This window comes from Equus asinus, chromosome 6, assembly GCF_041296235.1.
Source record: "Equus asinus isolate D_3611 breed Donkey chromosome 6, EquAss-T2T_v2, whole genome shotgun sequence".
Classification (NCBI taxonomy): domain Eukaryota; kingdom Metazoa; phylum Chordata; class Mammalia; order Perissodactyla; family Equidae; genus Equus; species Equus asinus.
This window is the reverse complement of record NC_091795.1, coordinates 93,123,431-93,147,373: the sequence shown is the minus strand read 5'-3', so window position 1 is coordinate 93,147,373 and position 23,943 is coordinate 93,123,431. Positions and strand designations below refer to the sequence as shown.

The 23,943-nt window shown below is 48.9% G+C and overlaps 1 protein-coding gene across 8 annotated transcripts in view; it reads left to right on the top strand.

Annotated features, from left to right (window-relative positions):
* Positions 1–23,943, top strand: part of LPIN1 (lipin 1) — a 123,383-nt gene that overhangs the window by 80,089 nt on the left and 19,351 nt on the right. For all 8 annotated transcript variants that reach the window (XM_044771965.2, XM_070512584.1, XM_070512580.1 and 5 more), the window contains 11 exons: positions 1,661–1,790; positions 3,103–3,424; positions 4,469–4,562; positions 5,246–5,436; positions 6,552–6,645; positions 7,419–7,488; positions 10,618–10,710; positions 13,722–13,801; positions 19,014–19,140; positions 21,109–21,257; positions 21,766–21,852. In XM_044771965.2, the coding sequence (XP_044627900.2) occupies positions 1,661–1,790; positions 3,103–3,424; positions 4,469–4,562; positions 5,246–5,436; positions 6,552–6,645; positions 7,419–7,488; positions 10,618–10,710; positions 13,722–13,801; positions 19,014–19,140; positions 21,109–21,257; positions 21,766–21,852 (1,437 nt within the window). The remainder of the gene's footprint in view (positions 1–1,660; positions 1,791–3,102; positions 3,425–4,468; positions 4,563–5,245; positions 5,437–6,551; positions 6,646–7,418; positions 7,489–10,617; positions 10,711–13,721; positions 13,802–19,013; positions 19,141–21,108; positions 21,258–21,765; positions 21,853–23,943) is intronic.

Below are 23,943 nucleotides of genomic sequence, written 5' to 3'. Positions count from 1 at the left end.
CTTCAGGGCCAGAAATGCAGTGACCCTTTGGAGAAAAGCATAATCATGGAACTAGAGGAAGCAGGAGAGGTTGCAAGGGGATGGACACTCTGCCACTCAGATATGCGGAGTGCCCAGTATTCCTTCTCGTGGGACTACAGTCACATGTTGCTTCATGACGGGGATGCGTTCTGAGAAGTGGATCGTTGTGCAAACATCAGAGAGTGTACCTACGCAAACTGAGATGATATAGTCCCCTCACACCTAGGCTGTGTGGTACTAATCTTATGGGACCGCTGTCATATATATGGTCTGTCGTTGACTGAAATGTCATTATGTGGTGCACGCCTGTACTTCCTAAAGGGCAGAAATGTGTGTGTGTGTGTCGGGAGAGGTGTTCCACTGTATACCCTCTGGCGGTATGCTATCTCAGGATCCTCCTCTCCACGGACTGGTGAAACAGTTGAAACAGGGCTGCTCTGTAGCAGCGTGCCAGTGAGGTGGTTTGGTGGACAGTGGGCGCCAAGGGAGAAGGAACCAGCCTGTGTACATGTCAGTGTGACGTGAAGGAGGTCCCAAGGACTTGACTAAAGAGATCGAGGACCACTTCAGCCGTTAAGGGTCCCTGTTTGTTTGATACAAGTTAAGTATCATCCACGAGCTCTCATCCTGGCAGGAAGCTTGTATTCAGTTGGGGTTGAAATCTGACTCAACAGCTAAATGAGACCAAGTGCGCTGATGAGATGTGACTTCAGAGACTGTGCGAGGTCTGTGGAAGAAGATGCAAAAGGAAAATTCTGGAAGCTTTATTTCCTGCTTTGTTTAAAACTGCCATCTTACTCTCCAGGGAATGATGCAGGAGAATAAGGCCAGAAGTAATTAAATGGGTATTTTTTCTCATGTGTTTATTGTTTTGAATACTGTGAGAGTTTTGTAGCCATGTTTGATACTCTTGGCCGGTTACTCTGGCTGGACGGAAGGAATACCTTGTTCAGATCTCGAGTCAAAATATGGAAAGTGTAGAGGTGGGAACGCAAGTTACAGCCACTTAAAAGCTGGCCTGAGGATTAAGCACGGTGATGCGTTGTTACAGGAGAGCCTCAGCAGATGGGGCGTCTTGGAGGTATTCCTGGAAGATACGGTGTTTTACAGAATCTCGCCTTGGGTCTCCTGCCATGTTATTTGTGGCATCTGGCATGTGTAGTAAAGTTGGCACGTGATGCAGCTTCCTTGTTTTCAGAGCCAGTGCAGATTTATCAATATTTTAAATGCAGACTGTAATGAGTGCGTCAGAGGTGACCAGGACGCTCTTGCAGCTGTCTGAGAGTTGAGTCTTGATTTGGAAAGTGAGAATGCAGGAGAGGTGAGCTCAGGGTGAGGTGGGGAAAGGTGGCTGGGTTTTGGGGTAAGAACAAACTTTTTTTCCTTTCTCTTTTCATCTCTCTTTTTTTCGATTTTCCTTTTTAAATGCTACTTCTCATCTTTACTTGCCTGGTATTTGGACCTGTGATCTGTGGACCCCTGGTGGCCACAGATGGGATATGTCAGGAAGCTGCATTCGTAAGGGAACGGTGGCTTGGGTGCGTTTTCTGGGCTATTTGAACCCTAAAATTCTGGGCCAAAAACATTTTTTAATAAATTTTCTCTTCCCACTTTAATCACGGATTTGTCTTTTCTGAAGTCCTTCAGGTTCCCGACCTTCGACACCTAAAAGTGATTCAGAATTGGTCAGTAAGTCCACAGATAGGGCGATGCAGAAGAATAACCTAGAAATGCTCTGGCTTTGGGGAGAATTGCCACAAGCTGCCAAGGTAAGTTCTTTTCCTCAATTCTGCCATACGCTGAAGATAGTTTCTGAAAACATGAAATGGACACAATCTTTTCCTTCAAGAAATTGTATTTCATATTCCAATGTATTACAAGAATCTTGACTATTATATTGCAAGCTGGTTTTTTTTTTTTTTTTTTAATATTGTAATGTCCTTAGAAGATGCTGTGGCCTCTTGTATCCCCAGTAAATGCTTGTCATATGAATGAATGAGTGAGTGAAGATTGACAGCATCCCTATTAAGAATCAAGGTGGGCAACTCCTTGGAGAGTAGGTCTGTTGAGGCTAAAGTTGTGGATTCCTTCTCCTTCCAGGTTATATTTAGCTTTCCCAGAAAATGCTGATTTCTCTGCCCATAAGCCGTAGTGCTGACCCCGCCAGCCGTCTTCACAGATTCGTGTCATTTGATGCCGTTGGAGAAACGGCATCAAAGTGCAAACCCATCACTTCTTCTGGCGAAACACTTGGCAGCCACAGATCTGCTGTCGCGTTGTTTTCATTTGTGCTGGGAGCTGTGAGATCGGATACAGAAATGAATCCCTCCCCTCATTTCTAACCCATAAATTGCATTTCGGGTTTTGTTTGGATAAATTTTTTTCCGTAACTGGAACCTCCTTGGAGAGGTAGAATCAGAAATGCTGATTTCTCACTTGAGTGAACTGACCACCGCAGCTTTCCCTCTTTGCTCACAATTTGGGGGTAAACTTTATTGAACTATAACACGCATACAGAAATGCTGAGATCCTAAGTGCACAGATCAATAAATTTTCACACTATGAACATGTCTGTGCGATCTGCACCCAGACCGAGAAGCAGGACTTAATCAGCCACTTGGAAGCGCCCCCCCTTCGCAGTTGCTGCTCAGACCGGCCCGACAAGGACAGATGCGGTCCTTGCTTGAACGGCAGAGATTAGTTCTGCAGCATTCGTGATGTGCGTGTGATCGGAATTTGCTTATTCACGTTACTGTGGGTACCCACTGTGCGCACGGACCTCCATTCTGCTGGTGGACATTTCTGTTACTTCCACCTGTTGGCCGTTACTGATCTTGCTTCTCTTTGGCAGTTGATGTTTTTGTATGAAAATTCATTTGTTTGGAACTAATGTTGTTGGTTTTCAGACCTTTTGGCGGGTGTGGGAATCACCAGGTGATGCCTGAGGCTTAAGGGTCTCCCTGTGCAGCGTGTGGACAGTGCTGCAGATCAACAGTTGACTAATTGTTGTTCTTGGTTAACTCAGTTTTTCCGTTTGACCTGACTCTCTCTCCCTCTCTCTGTCTCTGTCCCTTTGATTAGTCGTCTCCACACAAGTTGAAAGACTGCAGCCCGTTGTGCAGTAGAAAAGTCTGTGATAAAATGCACTTTGAGGCCATTCATAGCGAGTCTTCAGATGCCTTCAGTGACCAGTCGCCCACACTGCCCAGGGGGCATCCTCCGCAGCCGCTGGAGGAGCAGAGCAAGTCTCAGACAGAGATGCAGTTTGTGAATGAGGAGGACGTCGAGGCCCTGGGAGCAGCAGCCCCGCCCTTACCGACGGCTGAAGAGCCCAAGCCGCTCTCTGCCAGCCCAGCCCCGACAGCGACGGCCAGCAAGACAGAGTCTCCTTCTCGGAAAAAAGGTGCGAAGGCTGGTGCGGCCAGCTCCTTGTGTATGGAGGTGGCGCCCTGCAGACTGCGGTGCCTTCCTTCCGAAGGCCAGAGCTCATCACGGTGGAAACAGAGCTGTATCCTCCATCGCGTTCAGTCTCTGCTGTTTGAGGAGTATATGGGTTATCAGCATTTAGTCATAGGAGGTCAGACCTAAAGGGGGCCTTGGGGACCGTGTAGGAGCCCCCTCTTTACGATCAGGATGCTGGGATCCAGAGGGACTGAGTCCTTCCGGACACCCTGGCATCTGGGAGAAGTTGCGATTGAGCTAATGTCCCCTTGCCCCTAGTTTCTCTCTAGTGCATTTCTCTGTTTTGATTTCCGTACCCTGTTCGTCACTATTTCTAACGGTCGTTGTTGGTTTGTTGCCTGGCTCCCTTTCTAGAGCATGTGCTCTGTGAGATCAGCACTCTCTTTGGTCTGATTTACCTTGGTTTCCTCGGTACCTAGACTAGTGGTTGGCACTAGAAGATGCCCCATAAACCCTGGGAGCACTGATGTCAAGCCTAATCTGTTAGCCACACCGTGTTTGCAGTGTTCTAGGTTTCTGTGAACCAGTGACAGCATTCTCTGGAAGAAGGAAATAGGAAGTCTGCCATCATGGTGTGTGGTGGCCGATGTGCACCATGAGGGTGCTTGGGAGTGCTGATGGGGAAGTGCTTAATGAAAGCTTTATCCTTTAATAATAATAGTAGTAGTGGTAATCGCTTCGAGATATCGAGTGCCCAGGGCACTTCAGGCACTTCCCAGATGGGGAACTGAGGCTCAGCAGAGTTACCTGACCTGGCCAAGGCCGCAAGGTGGGCGAGTGATGGAGCCACACGCGGACCTGGGCTGGGGGCCTCTATAGGACCGCTGCACTGCGGACTTCTCACTCCTGTGCTGCTTGGGCCGGTTTGGGTACTTCTGAGCAAATTTGCATATTGTGCTTAAATGCTCCTTCTAGAGACTCCCAGAAGTCCATGCTGTTGTTTCTGGAAGAACAGTGTTCTGACTGGGCCCATTTGCTCTTTCAGACAAGCGAAGCCGACACCTGGGTGCTGACGGCGTCTACTTGGATGACCTCACAGATATGGATCCTGAAGTGGCTGCTCTGTATTTTCCCAAAAAGTAAAACTTCTTTTTATTCTTCCTGTCATTTTCTGTAATCTGAGTGTTAATCTGTGAGTCCATTGTTTTCCTTATATTTAGTTAGGAAGCTAGTAAGAAAAGGCAGCAGGAGGCTCGCATTTCACTGAAAAGCAGCCAGTTTAAAACAGCGGACTTTCTCTGTGGACGTGGGTGCTTGGCCGTGTGTCCATGTGGCTGGCTCTCCACCTTCTGAACAGGAATGCGGGCACGAGGCCGTCTCCCGTGATGACACTGAGTTTGTGTCGCAGTGGTCAGTGGCCCTCGACTCAAATCAGTGGCAGAGAGATCCCCGTTCCCAGGAGAGAGTCTCCGTGGCCCTTGGGGCCCCATCTTCAGTCCTGTGATTGGCGGTGCTGGCCAGCTCCTTAGCGGGTCATAACGGGGAGCTGTGGCCTTGTAGGACAGCGTGCTTTCTCTTCACTTCATTTCACATGGGTTGGGAGGGGATACAAGGGGATGTAACAGACTAAAAATAGCTGTTTTCTCTCCTAAGGTCAGTCACTTAACTTGTCTGTCTTTGTCATGGTGCTTTGATGAGCGCTCTGTCCTGAGATGACATCAGTAGCTGTCTGAGGGGTAGCAGATTGCTAGAGTCTTTTGGTGACTGTGTAACACCCAAGACAAGGAGAATCCTCAACATTTTTCACTCTTCCTCCTTCCAGCGGAGATCCTTCTGGGCTCACAAAACATGCCAATGACAATGGAGCCCGGTCAGCAAACCAGTCCCCGCAGTCCGTGGGCAGTTCTGGCGTTGACAGTGGCGTGGAGAGCACCTCGGATGGCCTGAGGGACCTGCCGTCCATTGCCATCTCCCTCTGCGGGGGCCTCAGCGACAACAGGGAGATAACCAAAGGTATTGTGCTGGGTGTTGGAGCTGGTCTTCAAGCCAAGAGCACCCTCTTGTGGCAGCTGGTCAGAATGTCCAGAAGCTGGGCTTCTATAATTAGTGCTTTTCACTTGGCTGGTTAATGATAGCACCAGTGACTCATTGTTGCTCATGACCCAAATGTTGCTGGCTTGCAGTTGGCTGACCTCAGGGTTCGGTTGGTCACACATGGCTTCAGGTAACAAAAAGGCCGTCAGGGTCACTTGTCATCGGACGTGTTTGCTGAGCACGGTGTGTGTCTCCTTGGCCTGTGCCTGTCCTGCAGATGTGTCCTCCGGAGCCTGCAGCCTGGTGGGAATGTCAGTATTATGCGTGTTGGAAGTGTGCAGGAATGCAGTGGGGACCTGGAGGAGGGACGCCCGTCTGAGTTTGTCTGAGCAAGTGCAGGGAGCCTTCCTGGCTGGATGTGAAGGGCGCCCCTGGGGTTGGCTTAGGCAATGAATTAATTCATAGCACCCGTCACATTTGTAACAATGATTTCCGCCCAGTGTCTCATGACAGGTGCATGGGGAGGTGGCTGGAGACCCCTAGTCTATGCAGTTGGCCATTATCAACTGAATTCCTTGACCTTATACCCCTCGGTGTCCTTCTTTGACCCCTCCCACCTGCTTTAGGCAGGACACTGCGCTTTTCCATTCATGACCTTATCTGTCCTCACAGCCACTGAGGAGGTGGGCATGGTTATTATTCCCGTGTCACAGGTGAGGGAACTGAGGCTTGGGGAGATTAATCCCTTGCCCAAGGTCACGCCAGTGAATGTGACTGGGACTGAGGTGGCCTGGTTTCCAATCCCTGCTCACTGTCCGTCTGCTCCTGCAGATGTGCGTGTGTGCTGGGCTTTCACACACCTGCTCCTCCGTGACCGCCTCCTCAGACGGCCCCTGCCTCCGCTGTTTCTGCACGGACGCTGCCCCTCAAACACACTGAAGCCCCCTTTGCAAATGTGTTTATAGAGTCGTCCTCGCAGCCAGCACACATAAACCCTCAGAGAAGGCTTGTGAATGAGTGAGTGAAAAACAGCCCTATGTTTTTGAACCAAATTTCCTTATATTTGCCCCCACCCTGTACGATTGCTTTCACAGATGCGTTTTTGGAGCAGGCGGTGTCGTATCAGCAGTTTGCGGACAACCCTGCCCTCATTGACGACCCCAATCTCGTGGTGAAGATTGGGAATAAGTGAGTTCCCCCAGTCGCGTGGTACCATCTCAGCTTCAGTTTTTCAAATACAGAGACCCAGACAATCGGTTTTAGAAATAAATCAAATAAAGTCTTTTTAAGAGTTGCTGTTGTCAGTTCGCTGTTGGCAAGACACTGTGTTGCTCTGTAGTTGGTGGGTCGATGTAACTTCCGATCTTGTGGCTCTTTCTCTTCATTGGTGCTAGATTTATAATGGAGTGTGTAAAGTCACGGTGCGTGGCCTGTGGGACTAGGGCCTGTAGTGCACACGAGCGTGACAGAATAGACTGCATAGCCACCCCTTGAGAGCTCCCTTGTCTGAGGTCGAGGGCTGCAGGTGTTTCTGTAGACTGTTGGCAAACTTTTCTCCCCCAGGAGAAGTCATGGGTGCTTACCTGTTCACTAGGGCCCCGAGTTGCCTTTTCCTTGAAGCGCGGCAAGATGTGCCACAGACACGTTGGTGGCTCGATGCACAGTTGAGCTTGGGCTGCTCTCCATCTGGTCGCTGGGGTCTCTCACCACATCTGACTGACTCTGCTGCCATGATGGCTGCTCGGCCCCTCAGTGTGGCCACTGTGGGGTTAGACGGAGGAGGAGGCCACTTCACGGGCCGGGCGTGCGGGGGAGGGCTGGGGGTATTTGCCACAGTATTGGCCTCTTTAAGGACCCAGCTGGAGTTCCGGAGCTTTCCATGATTGCTTCTCATGACATTAGAAAGATTTTGCAGTCTGAGCCTTCGTCTTATATAACATCTTTTCCTTGTTTCATGTTAGATATTATAACTGGACAACAGCGGCACCTCTGCTCCTGGCGATGCAGGCCTTCCAGAAACCTCTGCCAAAGGTGAGCGTTAACACGAGAAAGAAAAAGGGGCCCTGAAGATGGCGGCTAGATTAACCTGGGCCGTTGGAATTTAACTCTTGTTTTAAAAGCCAGGGGTTAGTTACATTGTGCTCTTTCGAAGTTCACAAGTATCGATGTCAGGAGTTTCCAGTCTCTCTCTTGCGCCTCTTGCACCTTGAACGTCCTTCCCCCTCCTGCTTATCAAGGCAAAACCTCCCAGTTGTGGCCGTGGTGGAGCAAGTCCTGCCTCCTCCACGGTTCTTTCCTCAACACCTGCTGTGCTAGGACACAGGTCGGGGCAGAGCAGGTGGATGTCAGAGCCCAGGGATGAGGAGGGGAGAGGAGTGAAGGCTGCAGCAGGCAGCGGGTGGGGCACAGGGAGACCGCACAGCAGACGCCAGGTGCCAGCGCCAGCATCGGGCGTTGCTCAGGCAGGAAGCACGCCCGGGGCCTGAGTGGCCAGGAGGAGCGAGTGCAGGGCCTGGGCGGCTCCTAGCTGCGCGGGAGAGCAGTGAGTGGCTGCGGGAAGAGGCAGGCTTAGAGGGCAGATGCAGCCCTGCAACTGCTGCTCCCGTCTTCCCCGCAGTGCTCCATTCAGCCTGGAATTGCTCATGTGTTCAGTGTGGTGTTTTCCTACTGGGTTATACCTCCTTCTTGCTGCTGAGGCCGTGTCTTACCCTTGTATCCTTCGTACAAGTAGCAAGCGCTTTGTACCACTTTGGCTGTTATCCTGTCAGGTAGTTCTGATGTCTGAGGCTCTCGAAGGTCTTGTCTGACTTGGTTGAGGCTATGCTTGCTCCTTCCTGGGTGTGTGTGTGTGTTGTGTTTTGGGATTCAGGGGTTGTGACCTCATCTTTGGTGGGACTTTATCTGTGGATATTCTTTGTACACTGGCTGAGGGCATGTTCTCCGGAGTGAGTCTTGTTGTGTCCCTGCCAGGTGCCTCATTGTATCCATGGCCCAGCGCAAATGGTTAGGTTACACGTCTCAGCTCTTACAAATCCTAAGAAAAAAGGCCAGTGCAATAGAAATGTAGTTAAAGGATATAGTTCACTGAACAAGAAATACACACGGCTCCTAAACTTAAAGAAATTAGTCTTTGTGATAGGTCTTCTAAATGTTTTTTTCCAGGTTGTCAGTAATTTTTGACTCTGTTTATGGTATTTATCTAATATAGAAATTATTTTTATACGTGGAATTTGTCACTCTTTTGTTTTGTGGCTGTCAGATTTTGTATCACACTTAGAATGGCCCTGCTTCCCTGTTTCCAAAACTTGTGAAGATTTCCCCTGTCTTTTCTTCTCGTGCTTTCTTAAATCTTTGATCTGTCTAGATTTTATTTTGAGACTAATGAGTGAGGTGTCGGGAACCAAATTATTCCACAGCTGGTTACTGGATCAGTTAGGATGTTTTGGTTGCAGGAAGCAGCGTGACTAACAGTGGCTTAAATAGTGGGGATTTGTTGTCCTGCATGGTAAGAACCTTAGGTCAGTTGTTTGAGGCTTGATGCCTTTGGGTTAGCTGCTCTGATTTTCTGGGCTTTCCCTTTATGATCACAAGATGACTGCTCTGCACATCATTTCTTCATGCAGCCACATCCAAAACAGGAAGGATAGAGGCAGACTTCTCGCAGTCATCAGCCACAGCTTGGTCACGTGATCACCTCCAAACCCACTGTCGGCAGAACAGTGGAATGACTCTGAACGGTGTAGACCCATGGAGGTTCGTCTTCTGGAATTGAGCTTGCCTTCCCAGAACATCCCACAGCCTGATTCTTGAACAGTCTTGACTCTGTTGGCAAGAAAGAAGGGAGATGATGTACCAGGGAGGCAACTCCCAGGGTCTGGCATAGCTACTTACTTATCCCAGTACCATTAGCTAGATAACTCATTCCCCCACTGATGGCAGTTACAACTTTATCATATATTACATTTCTTTATGAATTTAGATTTATTTCTGGTCTTTGTTTTCTGTTCCACTAATATGTTTGCTTATGTACCAGCACTGTATTCTTTTCATTACTGGAGCTTTTAAGTATATTTTAATATCTCATAAGGCATGTGCCTGCTTATTATTACTCTTGTGTCTGAGAATGTTCTTAACCAGTTTTGTTTGTTTTGTAAATGAAATTTAGAATCCGTTTGTCTTGGTCTGAAAATAACCGTGTTAATATTTTTTAAATTGAAGTTTTGTTACAGGGAAATGAATTTAGAGGGAGTAGGGTCGTTCCCACCTTTATGGATTGCCTTGCCCTGAAGAGGGGCTGCCTGGTTTGCTTTGTAGTATTCAGGTTTTCTTTGGTGTCAGGTAGGGATTTTCGGATGATAAAAGGAAGCACACTTCAGGCTAAATATGTGAATTATTTATCTTCTTACATGCAAGCTGTTAGGTTGAAAGACTTACATCTTCCTCTCCTCCTGGCTGAGGTGTCACCTGCCTGGTGGTTCTGTAAACCCGGGAAGGAAGGTCATCTTGGCACTGGGATTGGCCTCACGATACATGCTTTGTTCTTTGGAAATACGTACAAAATTATTAATTAGTATTTAATGTTCTCCCGTCAAACTTTCATTTGTTTAGGGCAAGAGTATGAATTTTCTTTTTAATACTTGAGATTTTAAATCAAATGCATCTATTAATGTTCATTTTGTCAGAATTTGGAAATGTACTAACAAGATCCTGCACGTTTTACCTTTCGTTTAAGACTCTCTTACCCTAGTCCCACATTAATCATGTCATTTTTTATTTTGCGATCATCACATTGAGAGTAACAGTATCTTAACAGGAAGCCGCTTTAATTTGAGAACTTCTGGTCTTACTAATCACTAACGGTTTTCAATGCTTTCTTTCTTTTGTTGTTGTTGTGTTGCATTTTATTTGTTGTTTGTTTATTCCGTTAACATCTTCCCAAGTCCTCATGCTTAAGTTACCTTAACGTGATTTTGGACGCCATTAGGTTTTGCTTCTTGAAAATTTTTAATCCACAAATAGTATGTTGTGTTTTCTCTGATTTTTCCTTTTTTTTTTTTTTTAAGTCTTACTTTAATTTGCATGTCCGTTTCTTTTGGTTTGAATGGGCTAAGTTGATCTTTTTTTGGTTCCATTATTTATGTTACCATCCGTTTAAAACAGGCCACTGTGGAAGCTATCATGAGGGATAAGATGCCCAGAAAGGGAGGAAGATGGTGGTTTTCATGGAGGGGAAGAAATACCACAATCAAGGAGGTAAGCACAGAAAACAAAAGAATGCCTCCACTTGGCTCAGCCAATTTTGGGTTTGTGTGGTGGAGATTATAGTGGAGTTCGTTTTCAGGCTTTTGTGTTGGAGAAATAAGCATGAGCCATAACAGTGAGTTTTCAGGAGCCACCTCTGCCACGAAGCAGGGAAAGGCATCACAGAATGTGGGGACGGCAGAGAAGGGTCTGGAAGAGTGAGCAGAGAGTTGGGTTCCCCTTCCTGGCTCTGTTAACTTATTTAGCTTGGAGACCACGGTCAAGTCACTGCCTCGCTGGAACGTTTCTTCATCTGTAAAAAGAAAGTATTTGACCTGATAGCTTAATTGTTTTTTTTTTAAGTTAAGTGTCTTCCCGTGGCTTGTAAGGACAGTTTTATTAAAGAGCTAGACTTCCAGCGGTGGACTCATCCTCGTTAGTCATTCCACTTAGCGTGTCTGAGTATACATGGCTTTGCTTTCCGTTTCTATAAATGCCTGTAATTTTTTCCAGATCTTTGTTAACCTCTCAACCTGTTTCTTGCGGCACTTTCTTTGCGTAGCTTGCCTGCTGTTGTCTACCTGGCTTTCCTCCTCCTAGGGCCGTTCCTTCTGTGGCTCAGTTTCCCACAAGAGGGTCCTCAAGCGTTTTCTCAGGGCCCCTCTTCTGCTTTCACTGCCTGCTTTTCTCTAGGCAGCCTCACCCATGCCCACACGTTGGCTCTGTTTTTATTTCCAAACTAGACATTGTTTTGTGTTCCACGTCCGTTTATCAGATAGCCAACTAGGTAGACGTTTCCACATGGGCACGTCAAGTGCCTCAAACTCGTCATCCCTAAAATTGAACTGATGATTTTCTTGTGAATTCTCCTTTTGTTGGACCACAGTTAGAAGCAGCAGCCACTGTGCATCCTTAGGCTAGACACTTCCTATTTCCTCAGTCTTCACGTGCAGTCGTATTTACCATCGTAAGTACTTCCTAAATTTGCCCTCTCTTTCCAGCTCCACTCCCACAAATCTAGGCTACCCCCATCTCTCCCAGGCTTGCTGCTCAATAGTCAATTTGTATCCATTCTTGCCTCTTGCCTCATTCTCTATGCTGTAGCTGTGTTCGCCTATTTAGGATATGGGTCCAATTTATGCTACTCCCTGCTTAAAACTTCTAGTGGGTTCCCAGGGCTCTTATACTTCAGACCAATATCCTTAAGATGGACTACAGGACCTGCGTCTTCTAGCTCCTGCCTCTTTCTATGGCCTTATCTTTTATCGTTCTGCCCCTGCCGTGTGTGTTTTAGCCTCACTGGCTGAGAGTACATTCTACCCCAGGACCTTTGCAGGTGTTATTTTCTCTGCCTAGTTCTTAGGACCCCTCTCTCCCTTCTTCCTTAATTAACTAGCATCTCAAGTGGTCCTTTCTTAGCAGATGAGTCTGGACTGCTCTTTGCTCTCATATACCTTTACCTTCAAAAATTTTGTCAGAGTTTGCAATGATTAATTTGTAAACTGAATGTGACTATTTGATTAACATCTCTTACCCCTCTGGACCCTAAGCTCCAGGAAGGCAGAGCCCGTGTGTGGCTCCGATCCCTGTGGTAGCCCTTGTGCCCATATTGGACCCAGAGCAGGCGTTTGGCAAATACTTGTTGAGGGAAAGCCGATAGAAAGCCCACGGACAACACTCAAGTGGGTGTTATAGCAGTGACGGGAACTCAGTGAGCTCAGTTTATCTATTCCGTTGGTTCAGAAGGAAAAAGTCTGTTGGAAGAGTCACATCAAGGTAAAGTTGTCAAATCTGCGTTTTACTGATTGTCCCTTATCTCCCAGGGCTGTGGACAAGGTGGAGCACCCACGTGCTTTCCTTCAGGGGACTTAAGGCATAAACAGCCTTCCTAGTTTCCTTGCTAGGGAGCAGAATGTTCTAGAATGTAGGCAGAAGGCTATTGCAAAGGCCTTTTTATTGTCGAGTATCCAAATTCTCACCAGCTTGATTTGAGGAAAATGCGAGCATGAAATAGGGAAAGCTGTGAAATTAAATTTTTCTTAAAAAAACTGAAATATATTTATTTCAGATAGATATATTTTTGAACTAGACTAATAAAGAATTGTTAATAGTGGCTATGTTACCTGCCTCACTAAATAGATTAAAAATTAACTGGGCATGTTTTCATATCAATTATTTGTGTGCTTATAAAAAACTAAAGAATATTTGAAAATAGTTTGTAGTCATCATGTGTTAAGATGGTCACCCTGTTTATCATTTATTTCACTCATTTGCTGACCAGATGACAACAAATAATGATATTTAGTGGTATATCCTTTGACACCTCCGTGTGGGCTCTGATGACTTCCCTTGGAGTCTGGGGCTCATGGCTGTCTTCCTCCTCCCTTGCCTGCCAGGTGCCAGGCTCTGTGTTTATGTGCAGCATCTCCATAGTCCTCAGAGCAGCGTTAAGAGATAGGCATTGTCATCCTGTCTTGCAGGTGGGGAAATGAGGCTCCAGAAGGTTCTGTGACTTGCCCCAGGTTCCTAAGTGAGAGAAGCAGGACTGGGCCCAGATCTCTAAGAATTCCTGGGCTCTTTCTGGTACATCACAGGAGCATTTTCTAGTAAGAGTATGCAGTATTGAAAAAGAGAGAATGCTTCCACACTTTTCCCAAGCGAAATATGGTGTGAAAATATTTTCAGGCATTTCTATCAGCAATTAAAAGAAAATATTTTGAAAGCCCTCGGGTATCCAGGCAGCCCTTGATAAAGCATTTGCATCAGCTGCAGCGATGATGGAGTTTGGTTTGGTTCCACACACACTTATGGAAAACAGACTCATTTCTGTCAAAAATACTTCTCAGCTTACTTGTATCCCTCTGAGCAAAGGCATAACAGGGCCTGCCGTCTTGGGGGCTGTGCTTTGGGAAGGCATGTGGGCCCTGCCCTGGGCTTAGGAAAGAGGGTCCATTGCAGGACACCAGCGGGCGCACAGGCACTTCTGTTTGGTGCTCCTCTCACTTTCTTTCTTTCTTCCCCAGGAGAGTAAGCCAGAGCAGGGCTTGGCTGGAAAGAGCCACAGCACCGGGGAGCAGCCGTCACAGCTTGGCATGGCCACCAGGTACAGTGCGGGTCACCTCGTGTGCTGCAGCTCCTTCCTGTGTCCAGGGTCATGGCGCGTGCCCGTTGCATGCTGCTCCGGTTCACCCAACAGCACAGGCCCTGGACCCAGGCCGACCCGAGTTGCAGCCCTGGCTCTGTTATTTACTCCAGGGCCTGGAGCAGTTGACTTCATTTGGTTTCCCATCAATCAGATGGAGGCAGTTGCTCCCTTAGATATCTATTTTGCAAAATAAATGTGAGGCTTAGATGAGATAACGTGACTAGGGCACTTACAGCCTTGCTGTGTGGTAGCGCTCAATATACAGAAGAATAGTAGTCGTCCTGATGATGATGATGATAAATACTAGATTAACAGTGACATGAAAATGTTTCCCTTCTGAAGGAATTTGCCTTTCCTGTAAGTGTAAATATAAGGGAACTGATGTTGATACTTTTCTAAGTATTGATCTGGATGCCTATTAACTTGGCATAGGAGACATTAGATTTTGATAGTACTAGTCAATATTAGTAGTGTTTTGTCTTCAGGTTAATCTCTTTGTATGTATTTGAGGGTAACTACTCTGAGGGCAGTGCCGTCAGCCACTAATTCTGATGTTGATACTATATATTGACCCTGAATGACCTAATATAATGCCTTTTACGTATGACCTTGCCTTTACAGTATTCCAATGCTAAAGAAACCCAGGATTGCGTTTCTTATTTAGCAGATGGAAGATGCTAGCAAATTAATCGAAGGCAACGTGCATATCCTAATCATTTTAATATCTTGGAGGCCAAGCCCATGCCTGACACAGAACAGGCATTTCATCAGTGACGTCGAACTGTTACTGAACTGACGAGGTTTTCCCAGTGTATTGCTGACTCATAGGAGAGGCGGGCTTAGATTTCAAGTCCTCAGACCCCTGGCTGTAGCTCTCTATCGTGAACTATTTTATTTCCAGAATTCATTGTTGGAAGTAGAAACTCATGTGGGTTGCAAGTAAGAAAAAATTTGACTTTTTTATTGGCTGTGGGGAAGGGCGTGCGGGGCCTGAGAGCCGTTTCGGAAGGTGACTGAATGGCCCAGGCAGCTCTGGCCGGGATGTCGTGGGAGGACACCCTTTCTTCTGTTCTCCTTGGTGGCGCCCCGGCACTGCCCTTGCCCGCCTGACCCTGCGGGTCTGCACCGGAGGGGGACAGGGTTGACTTTTCCCCTCTTACCCTCCCTCTCTGCCCTGTTCCCGGGGAAGGGCTTTCAGGCACGATTCCCTGGATGCTTCCCCAACCTGGAATTTTGAGTTTGACTCTGAGCGAGCTTGGAAGGGAGAAGGCAGGTGCAGTCCTTTGAAGGGTAGAGCCAGAAATCCACTGGGACGTGGTTGTTGACGCCTGTTAGTGGGAAGCAGCAGGCTGTAAACAGACTCTGGAGTCAGGCACATCTGGTTTGGAATCCTGGCTTTGGGCAAACTGCCTTCCGTATCTGAGCAAAGGAACGGGCGTGATGTTGGTGCCCAGGGCGGCTGGGGGAGGCTGCACAGGAGGTGGTCACCGCCGTGAGAGGGGACACAAGCAAAGATGCCAGCCGGTCCTCAGCAGTTCAAACTGGCGGTTTAGCTGCGCTGGAAATGCCCTGCTCTCCTGGAATTCTTTTTGAGAACCTCTCTGTCTTAGCTATGATTTCAAACGTGAGCGGCAGCGTGGGCAGAATGTCAGAGCAGGGACTCTGTCAGCCTTCTGTGTGATCTTCGGTGAATTCCTCAGCCCTTCCTTGTCTCCTCCTCCAGCTGAAAAATGGGGAAGAGAGTGACAGCAGCCTCTCAGACCTCGGCTCATGTCATCCTCACCACAGCTTCAGGACAAGCGAGATCCAGAACAAAAAACCCAACAGGGCCACACAGGGGAGGTGCTTGCGGTGACTGTGTGGGAACTGCTGGGAGGGTGGCTCTGGGGTGACCTGAGGTCACATGCTCATCCTAACTGCAGTTTCAAATGTTTTAAAATATACTCTGCGACATGGCCAAACTCAGGATTTTTGCCAAATTCAGCCTGCAGTATGCCTGTCAGACCTGGCGGAAGATGGGCCTGAGGCCCCAAGATGCTTAACAGGGAGAGAACATGACAGCAGCTGTGCAGAGGGTGTGGTTCCACTGTTGTTCAGCAGCCTGGAGGCCCCGGGGAGGACTCTGGGTGGCCTGAGGGTGAGGGGACAGCAGGACACCTGTGCAGCTCTGCCCGAGTTGGAACGTCAGCAGGTGCGGTTTATTTGAAGCATTTTGGATTTTCTTATTACCTGACATGATCCTGTTCAAATGTTGACAACAGTGCTTTTCCTAGTTAAGCAGAAATAGTTTGACTGCTCACCATTCTGAGTTAGTCATGCTGCACTTAATCAATAAGCCTGAAAAATGAAGAACTGACTCTTGTGAAAAGGAATTGAGATTTTGAAAAGTTTTAATATAAAGTTCTGTTTGAGAAACATAAATCTTTTAATTGTGACTGGCATCTTAGACTTTTAGTCTCCTCGTTAGATTCATGCAGTTGACGAAGAAAAAGGGCGTTGGAGTGCCTGCCTGATTGACAGATGTGATTGACAGAGCAGTCCCTGTAGTATCGTAATTGAGCAAACGGCGTGGTGCCATATAGATCATTAACGTACCATTTGAAGGATGCCCCCTCTGACAGGTGCTAGATTGGATGTGGCTCCCAGCTACTCAGCTGGACACAGACTTTCAAGCGAGATGAGCCCTTTTGTTTGGTTGCTTCTTGCAGACGCTGTGAAGTGAGCAACGTTCAGTGAGCCGTTGCGGGAGTAGGGGGCGGCGGCCACGTTGCTGCTCTGGGGTGCCAGAGTCCCTGAATGACTGTGTCCTCACCCTAAGCCGGAACCACCAGCAGCCAACTGTACAGCTCCCATTTTAGTTTCTGTATCTGTTTTCCTTTCTGTGTTCCCTCAAACAGGGCAAGCTGCACGGATTTAGTCTTGTTTTTTTGAAAGCGGCAGATGGAAATGACAGCTATTCTGCCTTGCCTCCACGTCCCACCAGCAGAGGCACACATCAATCTGTTGTCGCCAAGAGCTTCGGTTCACATTTGGATCTCATTTTACCCAAACTGTTTGGATGGAGCGTAAACAGTTCCCGATTCACTGAGGGGCCTGTGGCCTCGCCTCCTTCCGGGTTCCCACCCGGGTGCTCGTCAGGCCGGATTGGCTCCAGGACTGTGTCTCCTCCATCTGTCTGGAAACCTCTAGGTTGTTGGTTCAGAAGGACCAGCCTGGCTCGTGGGATCCGCAGGGCTCGGAAGTGGAGGGAGCATCTGTTGGAACACGCCGTCCTTCAGACGAGCCCCTGGGGCCCAGAGAGAATCCTGTAGTTGCGAGGCCTTGCCTGGGATGCGTGTCTCCCAGTCTGGTTCTTTCTGTCTGTTGTCTGCCTGCATCCTGAATTTTTTGGTGGGTCAGATGCAGTTTGTTCCTCTGCATTCTAAGATAAGGAGTCAAGCCTGAAAGAAGGGAAGTAACACAGCTGGAAGTTCCTACGGGTTCACACCTGGGTTTTGCAGGTTCTACCTGCAGTGCCATCTCCACTCCACCTGGAACCAGCCCACAGTGTCATGGGTGTTGATTTGCCCACAGGTAGCTCAGCCCTGCCCTGGACCCGCAGGATTCTAGCCTGTGCACTCGTCCTTCTCCTTGGACATAGTCACCTGTTCCCATGGCTCGATCACCAAGGGGGTATCCCAGTGAGGGCCAAGTCTGCGACTCCGGCCTGGATTGTTCTGTGCAGCTCCTGGGCCACCAATCTAGCTGCTCCCGGGGCGGCCTCTTCTTCCCCCTCGGAGCACTTGTCCTGCTGTGTTGTGATTGTTTAGACAAAAAGCCCCAGAGAGCGGGGGCTGGGGTGCTAGCTGTCCCATCTACGCCCAGCACAGTGTGAATAAGTGTTGGTTGAGTGAGCTGAGCTCCAGTCCACCAGCCTGCAGTCCAGAGGCTGCCTCTCATGGGGCCAGGGAGCAGGTGTGTAGGGAGGGGCAGCTCATTCTAGACGTGGAAAGAGGCAGTCTCCGCCTCAGAGGTGGTAGAAATAACACAGAAGCAGGGTGCTGAATAATGGCGTCGTTTCAAGTCTCCCCTGGTTTGGGGCAACATTGGTTTGTAGGACCTGCTTCTGGAATGAGTACATACGGGCTAAGAAAGCAGCAGGCTGCATGGGAGATACCTCAACATTTCCGGTGAAGGGAGGGGAGGCAAAGGAGGAAACAGGAAGCAGGAGGAGAGGGATCGGGGGCCTAGAGAGGTGAGAGTTCATTGAGATAGAAAGATAAGATGGGGCTTTGCATAAAGGGCCGTGCCTACAGGAAGCCTCGCAGGAAGGTGTGCCCCTGAGGAGTTGGGACACACCTGCTGGGGGCCACCAGCCTTTTCCATTTAGCCTGGCAAACATTTGTTAAACACTTTGTGTAGCATTAAGGCATTTTTAAAGATAATGGTCCTGGGAAGCAGAGCTAATACTGCTGGGTTGGGGATTATGCTGTAGCACGATTTTAATCTAGGGACCAACTAATTACTGACATGCTTTGTATGAACTATGTAAAGAAAATGAGCCGGCTTCCCACCTGCACCTCCCAGCTTCGCTCCGAACGGGAGAGCCTAGAAGAGCTGGGAGCGTTGGCCTCTGCGTTCTGTACAGGAAAATAAGGAGCCCTGCTCGTGGGACAAGGGCTTAGGGATTCTGGAGGAGGGTTCGTGAGACTCCTTGTCTTCACCAGCACCTGTTCGGAAGTCCTGGAATGCCCTCATTGTTTGGACTTGTGGATTGGAGCGGTGGATACAGGGAACTGATGAGTCGGATGTGTAGACATTTGGACTCCTTGTGCTTGGCCTGCAGCCTTAGTCGGGGAAGGGACAAGAACGTTTGTGAGCGTCCCTCTAGGCAAGAAGGAAGTTAACCTTACTGACTGGGGAGAGGAGCCCTTGGTTTAGAATAGAGTGATGATAGCTAGTAAATAGGGCCATGAGTGAGGAGAGGCGGCCCCAGATGAATAATGCGCAAGCCATATGAATGGGACTTATGAGATTCATTGATAAATGTGATGGCGGATGGCATAGGACCACCCAGGAGCAGCGCTCGGGAGAGACCCGGCTGACTCCGCCATTGATTCCGGGCTAATGCATTTTTAATGGCTACCCAGATGCATTTCCTAATTGGTGATTACATCACTGTGTGTTCCAGAATAAAGCATGAGTCATCCTCCAGTGATGAAGAGCACGCAGCTGCCAAGCCTTCGAGCGCAGGCCACCTCGCTCTGTTGTCCAGCGTGGGCTACAAGAAGACCCTCCGGCTGACTTCAGAGCAGCTGGTGAGTGTCCTGTTCTTCCCTCGCCGTGTTTGTGGCCACTGGCCAAGGCACGGCCGCCCAGACTCCGAGGACAGGATGGTCTGGGTGTCCCTCTCGCCCTCTGGCTCCCACTTTTACTCCTGGCACCTCTTCTATCCCAGAGTGCCTACTGCCCTGTGGCTACCTCAAGACCCCCTTTTGGTACCCCGTGTTTTCACCCTGACACCAGCACCTGTGCAGGCTGGCTCGTCAGCGTCACTTCCCCTTGGGTTCCCTGATGCAACCCTGGCGGCTCCTGTTTTCAAGTGTTAGAGGAAGGCAGCCTGATGGAGCTAATTTATGCTGAGGTGTAAATGACTGATAGACCAAAATCTCACAGGAATCTTTCCACTTTGAGAGCTAACTCAAATGTATTTCTTAAATTGGGGAAAATCAAGCAATTATGATGGGATCTAGAGAATTTTTTCTTTTTTTTTTGGCTTGAGGAAGATTAGCCTTGAGCTAACATCTGCGCCAGTCTTCCTCCACTTTGTATGTGGGACGCCTCCACAGTGTGGCTGATGAGTGGGGTAGGTCCACACCCGGGATCCGAACCCAGGCTGCTGAAGCCGAGTGCATGAACTTTAGCCACTTGGCCACAGGGCCGGCCCCCAGTCACAGTGTTGTTTTTGTGTGTGAGTGTACGGCCCGTTTTAATCAGGCCCTTACCTGGGCTCTGTTACCCAGGAGCAGTCAGTGAGCAAGTATCTGTGTTATTTTCCTTGTATCCTGAGAGTGAGTGGGGGCCAGGCTTAGCTGTGATGGCGTTTAATTGGGAAAAGATAACAGACAGGCCCAGACACCCACTTAATGCCACAAGTGCCACCCTGCAGCCTGCCAGTCCTTGTGTAGCTGTGTGGCATGCAGCTCCAACCAGTGGCGCTGGGGGAGGCCTGCACACAGTCAGGCGGCTTGTGGGCCTATGTGCCAGAGGCTCCCAGCAAAGAGATGCACACCGCCAAACAGTAACTTTGCTTTCTGAATCTGGCGTGGTTTTCCTGGGTCTAAGCTCTGTGCTTCTGGATGTGAGATGTGCCTGGTCACTGAGACTGCTTTCGTCCCATCTGTGTCAGTATAATAGTCCTTAAAAACATGGTCATTTAGAGAAACCTGTTTCCACACCTGGCTTGAGTTTATCTCCCCAGCTGTGGCCTTTCATATTTAGTTACGGAGGAGTAAGTGTGACCTGTTCTGAAGCTGTGATTTATTTTGCTGGGCCTTATAGCCTGTCATTTAGCCCTCTCTGACAATTCTCATCCAGAAATACTGGATCAGCTTAGCGCTGTCTTTGGAGGTAGAACAGCATTGCAGAAAGTGTGTGAGCTGCATTGTAAGTGGGTCTGAGAGGAGAGCTGGGGTCCAGGTTGTCCAAACCCTGGAAAGAGCCATCCTGGTCTGGAGCAAGACAGAGAAAGAAAGAATGGTACAGTGGCCTTTGTTGTGAGTGCTGTTGAGTGGATTCCTTCTGCCACCTAGCGCCCTGTGGACAGCAGAGCGGAACCCTGCCCTGTCTTTCTGTGCCCTCCTCTCCCTTTCCTGCCCTGTATCAGACAGTGCTCCCTGCTGTTCACAGGGTTTGCATGGCCGGTTTTTTCAGGAGTGGGTGCCAGGTCCTTCTTCCTAGTCTGCCTTAGTCTGGAAGCTCCTTTGAAGCCTGTCCACCGTGGGTGACCCTGCTGGTATTTGAAATACTGGCGGCATAGCTTTCAGCATCCCACCAACACGCAGCCACCACAGTGTGACACTGACAGATTGGCCTGTGCGTCCCTGACCGGGAAACAAACCTGGGCCATGGCGTTGAGCGTGCTGGATCTTAAGCACTAGGCCACCAGGGCTGGCCAGGGCAGTGATTTTTTGAAAAATCCTGATCCAGCTTCTCATGGAACAGAAACCAAATATCCCTCAATCTGGACCTTCCCCTCAAGCAGACACATAATTCGTGTTTTTCAGAAAAGCTTAAAGTTAAAGAATGGCCCCAATGATGTGGTTTTCAGCGTCACCACACAGTATCAAGGCACGTGCCGCTGTGAAGGCACCATCTATTTGTGGAACTGGGACGACAAAGTCATCATTTCTGATATCGACGGAACAATCACTAGGTAGGTCCAGTGGATCCGGGGCTGTGGGAGAGCTCTTACCTTCATCGGTCGGGACCCCTGGGCCTGGGCCAGCATTCCAGTTCTCCTCCGCTGCCGTCGTGGAGCTCCTGCAGGGCAGTTTCCTGTGTAGTCCGTGCTGCTCATGGAGTCTTCGCTCCTTGATTCGCAGTTGCAGTTGGGGCTTAGTGGTTGTTTCCATGGACGGTGTCGGCTCCCTGATTTTGTTGCTCACGTGGATGCTTCTAAAGAGCACCATTCTGCATGGCCTTTTCCCTTTGATGTAGCACATGGTGCAATGGAAGGTGCCCCTTTGCCTGTTAACATATCCTTCTCTGAGCATGGTCTCATTTGATGACTTTAGCTTTGGGCTTTCTATCCAGAAAGTAAGTCGTGGGTCTCATTTGCATTTTTTTGTTAGGCATTTATGATGTGATGAATTGGAATGAACTTTTTTTTCCTTTTGTGACATCCTTTTAATTTTATTTTTCTCATTTTTATCTTTACATAGATCAGATACTCTCGGCCACATTTTGCCCACCCTCGGGAAGGATTGGACCCACCAGGGCATTGCTAAACTGTACCATAAAGTGAGCCAGTGAGTGTGGACCGCCTCTTCCCCACCCCTCACGCACGGCTGGTGTACGCACGACACTGCCCGTGGAATCCTTGCTGCCAGGGTCACTTTCAAAGAGGGGTGCACCTTCCCCAGGGAGGGTCAGCAGGGGTGGCGGTGGAGGGTCCTGAGTGCACGGTGAATCCCGCCAGCTTCAGATGTGAGTGTTGTACCAAAGGACAGGAAAGGAATTGGTGGGTGAATCGAGAACTGATGGAGAAAGAAGAAGGTGACAGCGTTAGGGGAGGCTTGGGGAGTGTCAGAGAGAATCAGGTAAAGAAGTGGTCTGATATATGCCAGTGTCTTATTTTGAGTTGAAAGGTACAGATTCCAAGCAGTTGCAGGGCAGGCCCCATGAGCCAGCCAGCCGTGCACATGTCGTTCACCTGGTCTGGGGGAGCACTCTGCTGAGTGGCCAAAACACAGGACGGTGGGTCACAGGACAGCACCCGCCGTGGGGCACACACCCGGGACATCAGGGCGGGAGAGTAGGTATTTTGTTGGGCACTTGGGTCACTTCCCTTAAATCTTACAGTAATTCTGAACAGCAGATAGTAGCATTTCTGTTTTTAGATGAAATAAACTTAGAGAGTTACAGCGATTTGTCCACATTCCCACAGCTGCTAATGGGCAGAACTCATTAAAGCCCTGGTCTGCCCAGACCCGAGTCCACTGCTTCTCTCCAGTCCACCTCCAGGCTCCAGAGACAGTCAGGCTTTCTCCCTCCCCAGTACTGGCTTGTGCTTGGTTGCACTTTCTCCATCTTTCTGTGGACTAGAGCCTCCCACATAAGTGAAACCTCTCTCTCCAACGCTTTCTGTTCTCCAGCCAGTTAGGCCTGGAAGGTGCCTTGGGCTGACTCGGGACAGCCTGTCTTTCCATGGGGTAGGACGGAGAGGAAGTTTCACAGTTGGTGAACGTCAGGACAGAGGACCCAGGCCCATCATTCCCAACCTGCTGTGCTCACCTCTGGCCCACGGTGGTGGTGATGAGGGGGGGATGGGCACTCAGAGCTATCTCCAGTCCTCTGTGGGCACAGAGGAACGAAGCACCCTTTCCCACTCCTCATTCATTCATTTGTCCACCGTTTACTGATGCCTGTTGTGTGTCTGGTCCTATGCTGGTGCTTGGGATGATAGTGAAGTGGACACAGCCTCCAGCCTCGTTTGCCTTATGCTCCTGGGAGGAGGGCCGTGTATCCTGCTGGGATTAGGCTCTGGGTTTCTTAGATGCCCAGCTCATTGGTTTGACCTTACTTTTCTAGATTTCATCTTTAAAAAATTGCATAAGTAATGCATGCTTCTTTCAAAAAGAATAAAAGAAATAAGAAAAATTAGAAGAATGTGAAAGTGCAAAGCTCGTGTCTTCCTCCCTGCTCTGCCACCGGCTAATCCACGCCCTGCCAGTGAGACTGCTGTGGGCAGTTTGGTTGTGTCTTGCTGTACTTAGAATTCACTTACACGCTCGCCCTGCCCCTGATGCACACACATGTGCTCACATTATTTCATAACATATCCTCCTGTTTCATTACCTGTAAGGTTTGCCTCATTCTTGTAACTGCTCCACGAGTCCAGTGCTGTGGGTAGGCCATCCTTTAACTGGTCCTCCACTGGTACACGTGGTAGGTAGTTCTGGTTTTTCACTGTTTCCAGCAGTGAGGCAGTGAGCGTCTACACAGAGGGTTTGTTCTATATAACGAGCGTATCAATGAGTAAAGAAGGCACGCACTCAGGGAAGGACTGCTGTAAAGTGGATTCCCAGGAGCAGGCTGTTGGGTCAAAGGATGAGCACATTCAAAGGTTTGATGAATATTCCCAAATCGCTCTCTAGAAGGTTCTTGCAGTCTGTACTCCCGCAGACGGTGTGTATGCAGAGCCCTTTCCCCACGACCTCACCGTGGGCTGACCTTTTGTTAGAAGGATTAATCACCGATGAGCTGCCTTGACTTGCATGACACTGAAAACTGCATCTATTTTTAGTTGAGAGAAACCCTCCTAGGTCAGGATACTGAGTAGATCACAGCCTGATTCTTTTTGGTTTTTGGAACATAAATCTATTCCTGTCCTTACTGTA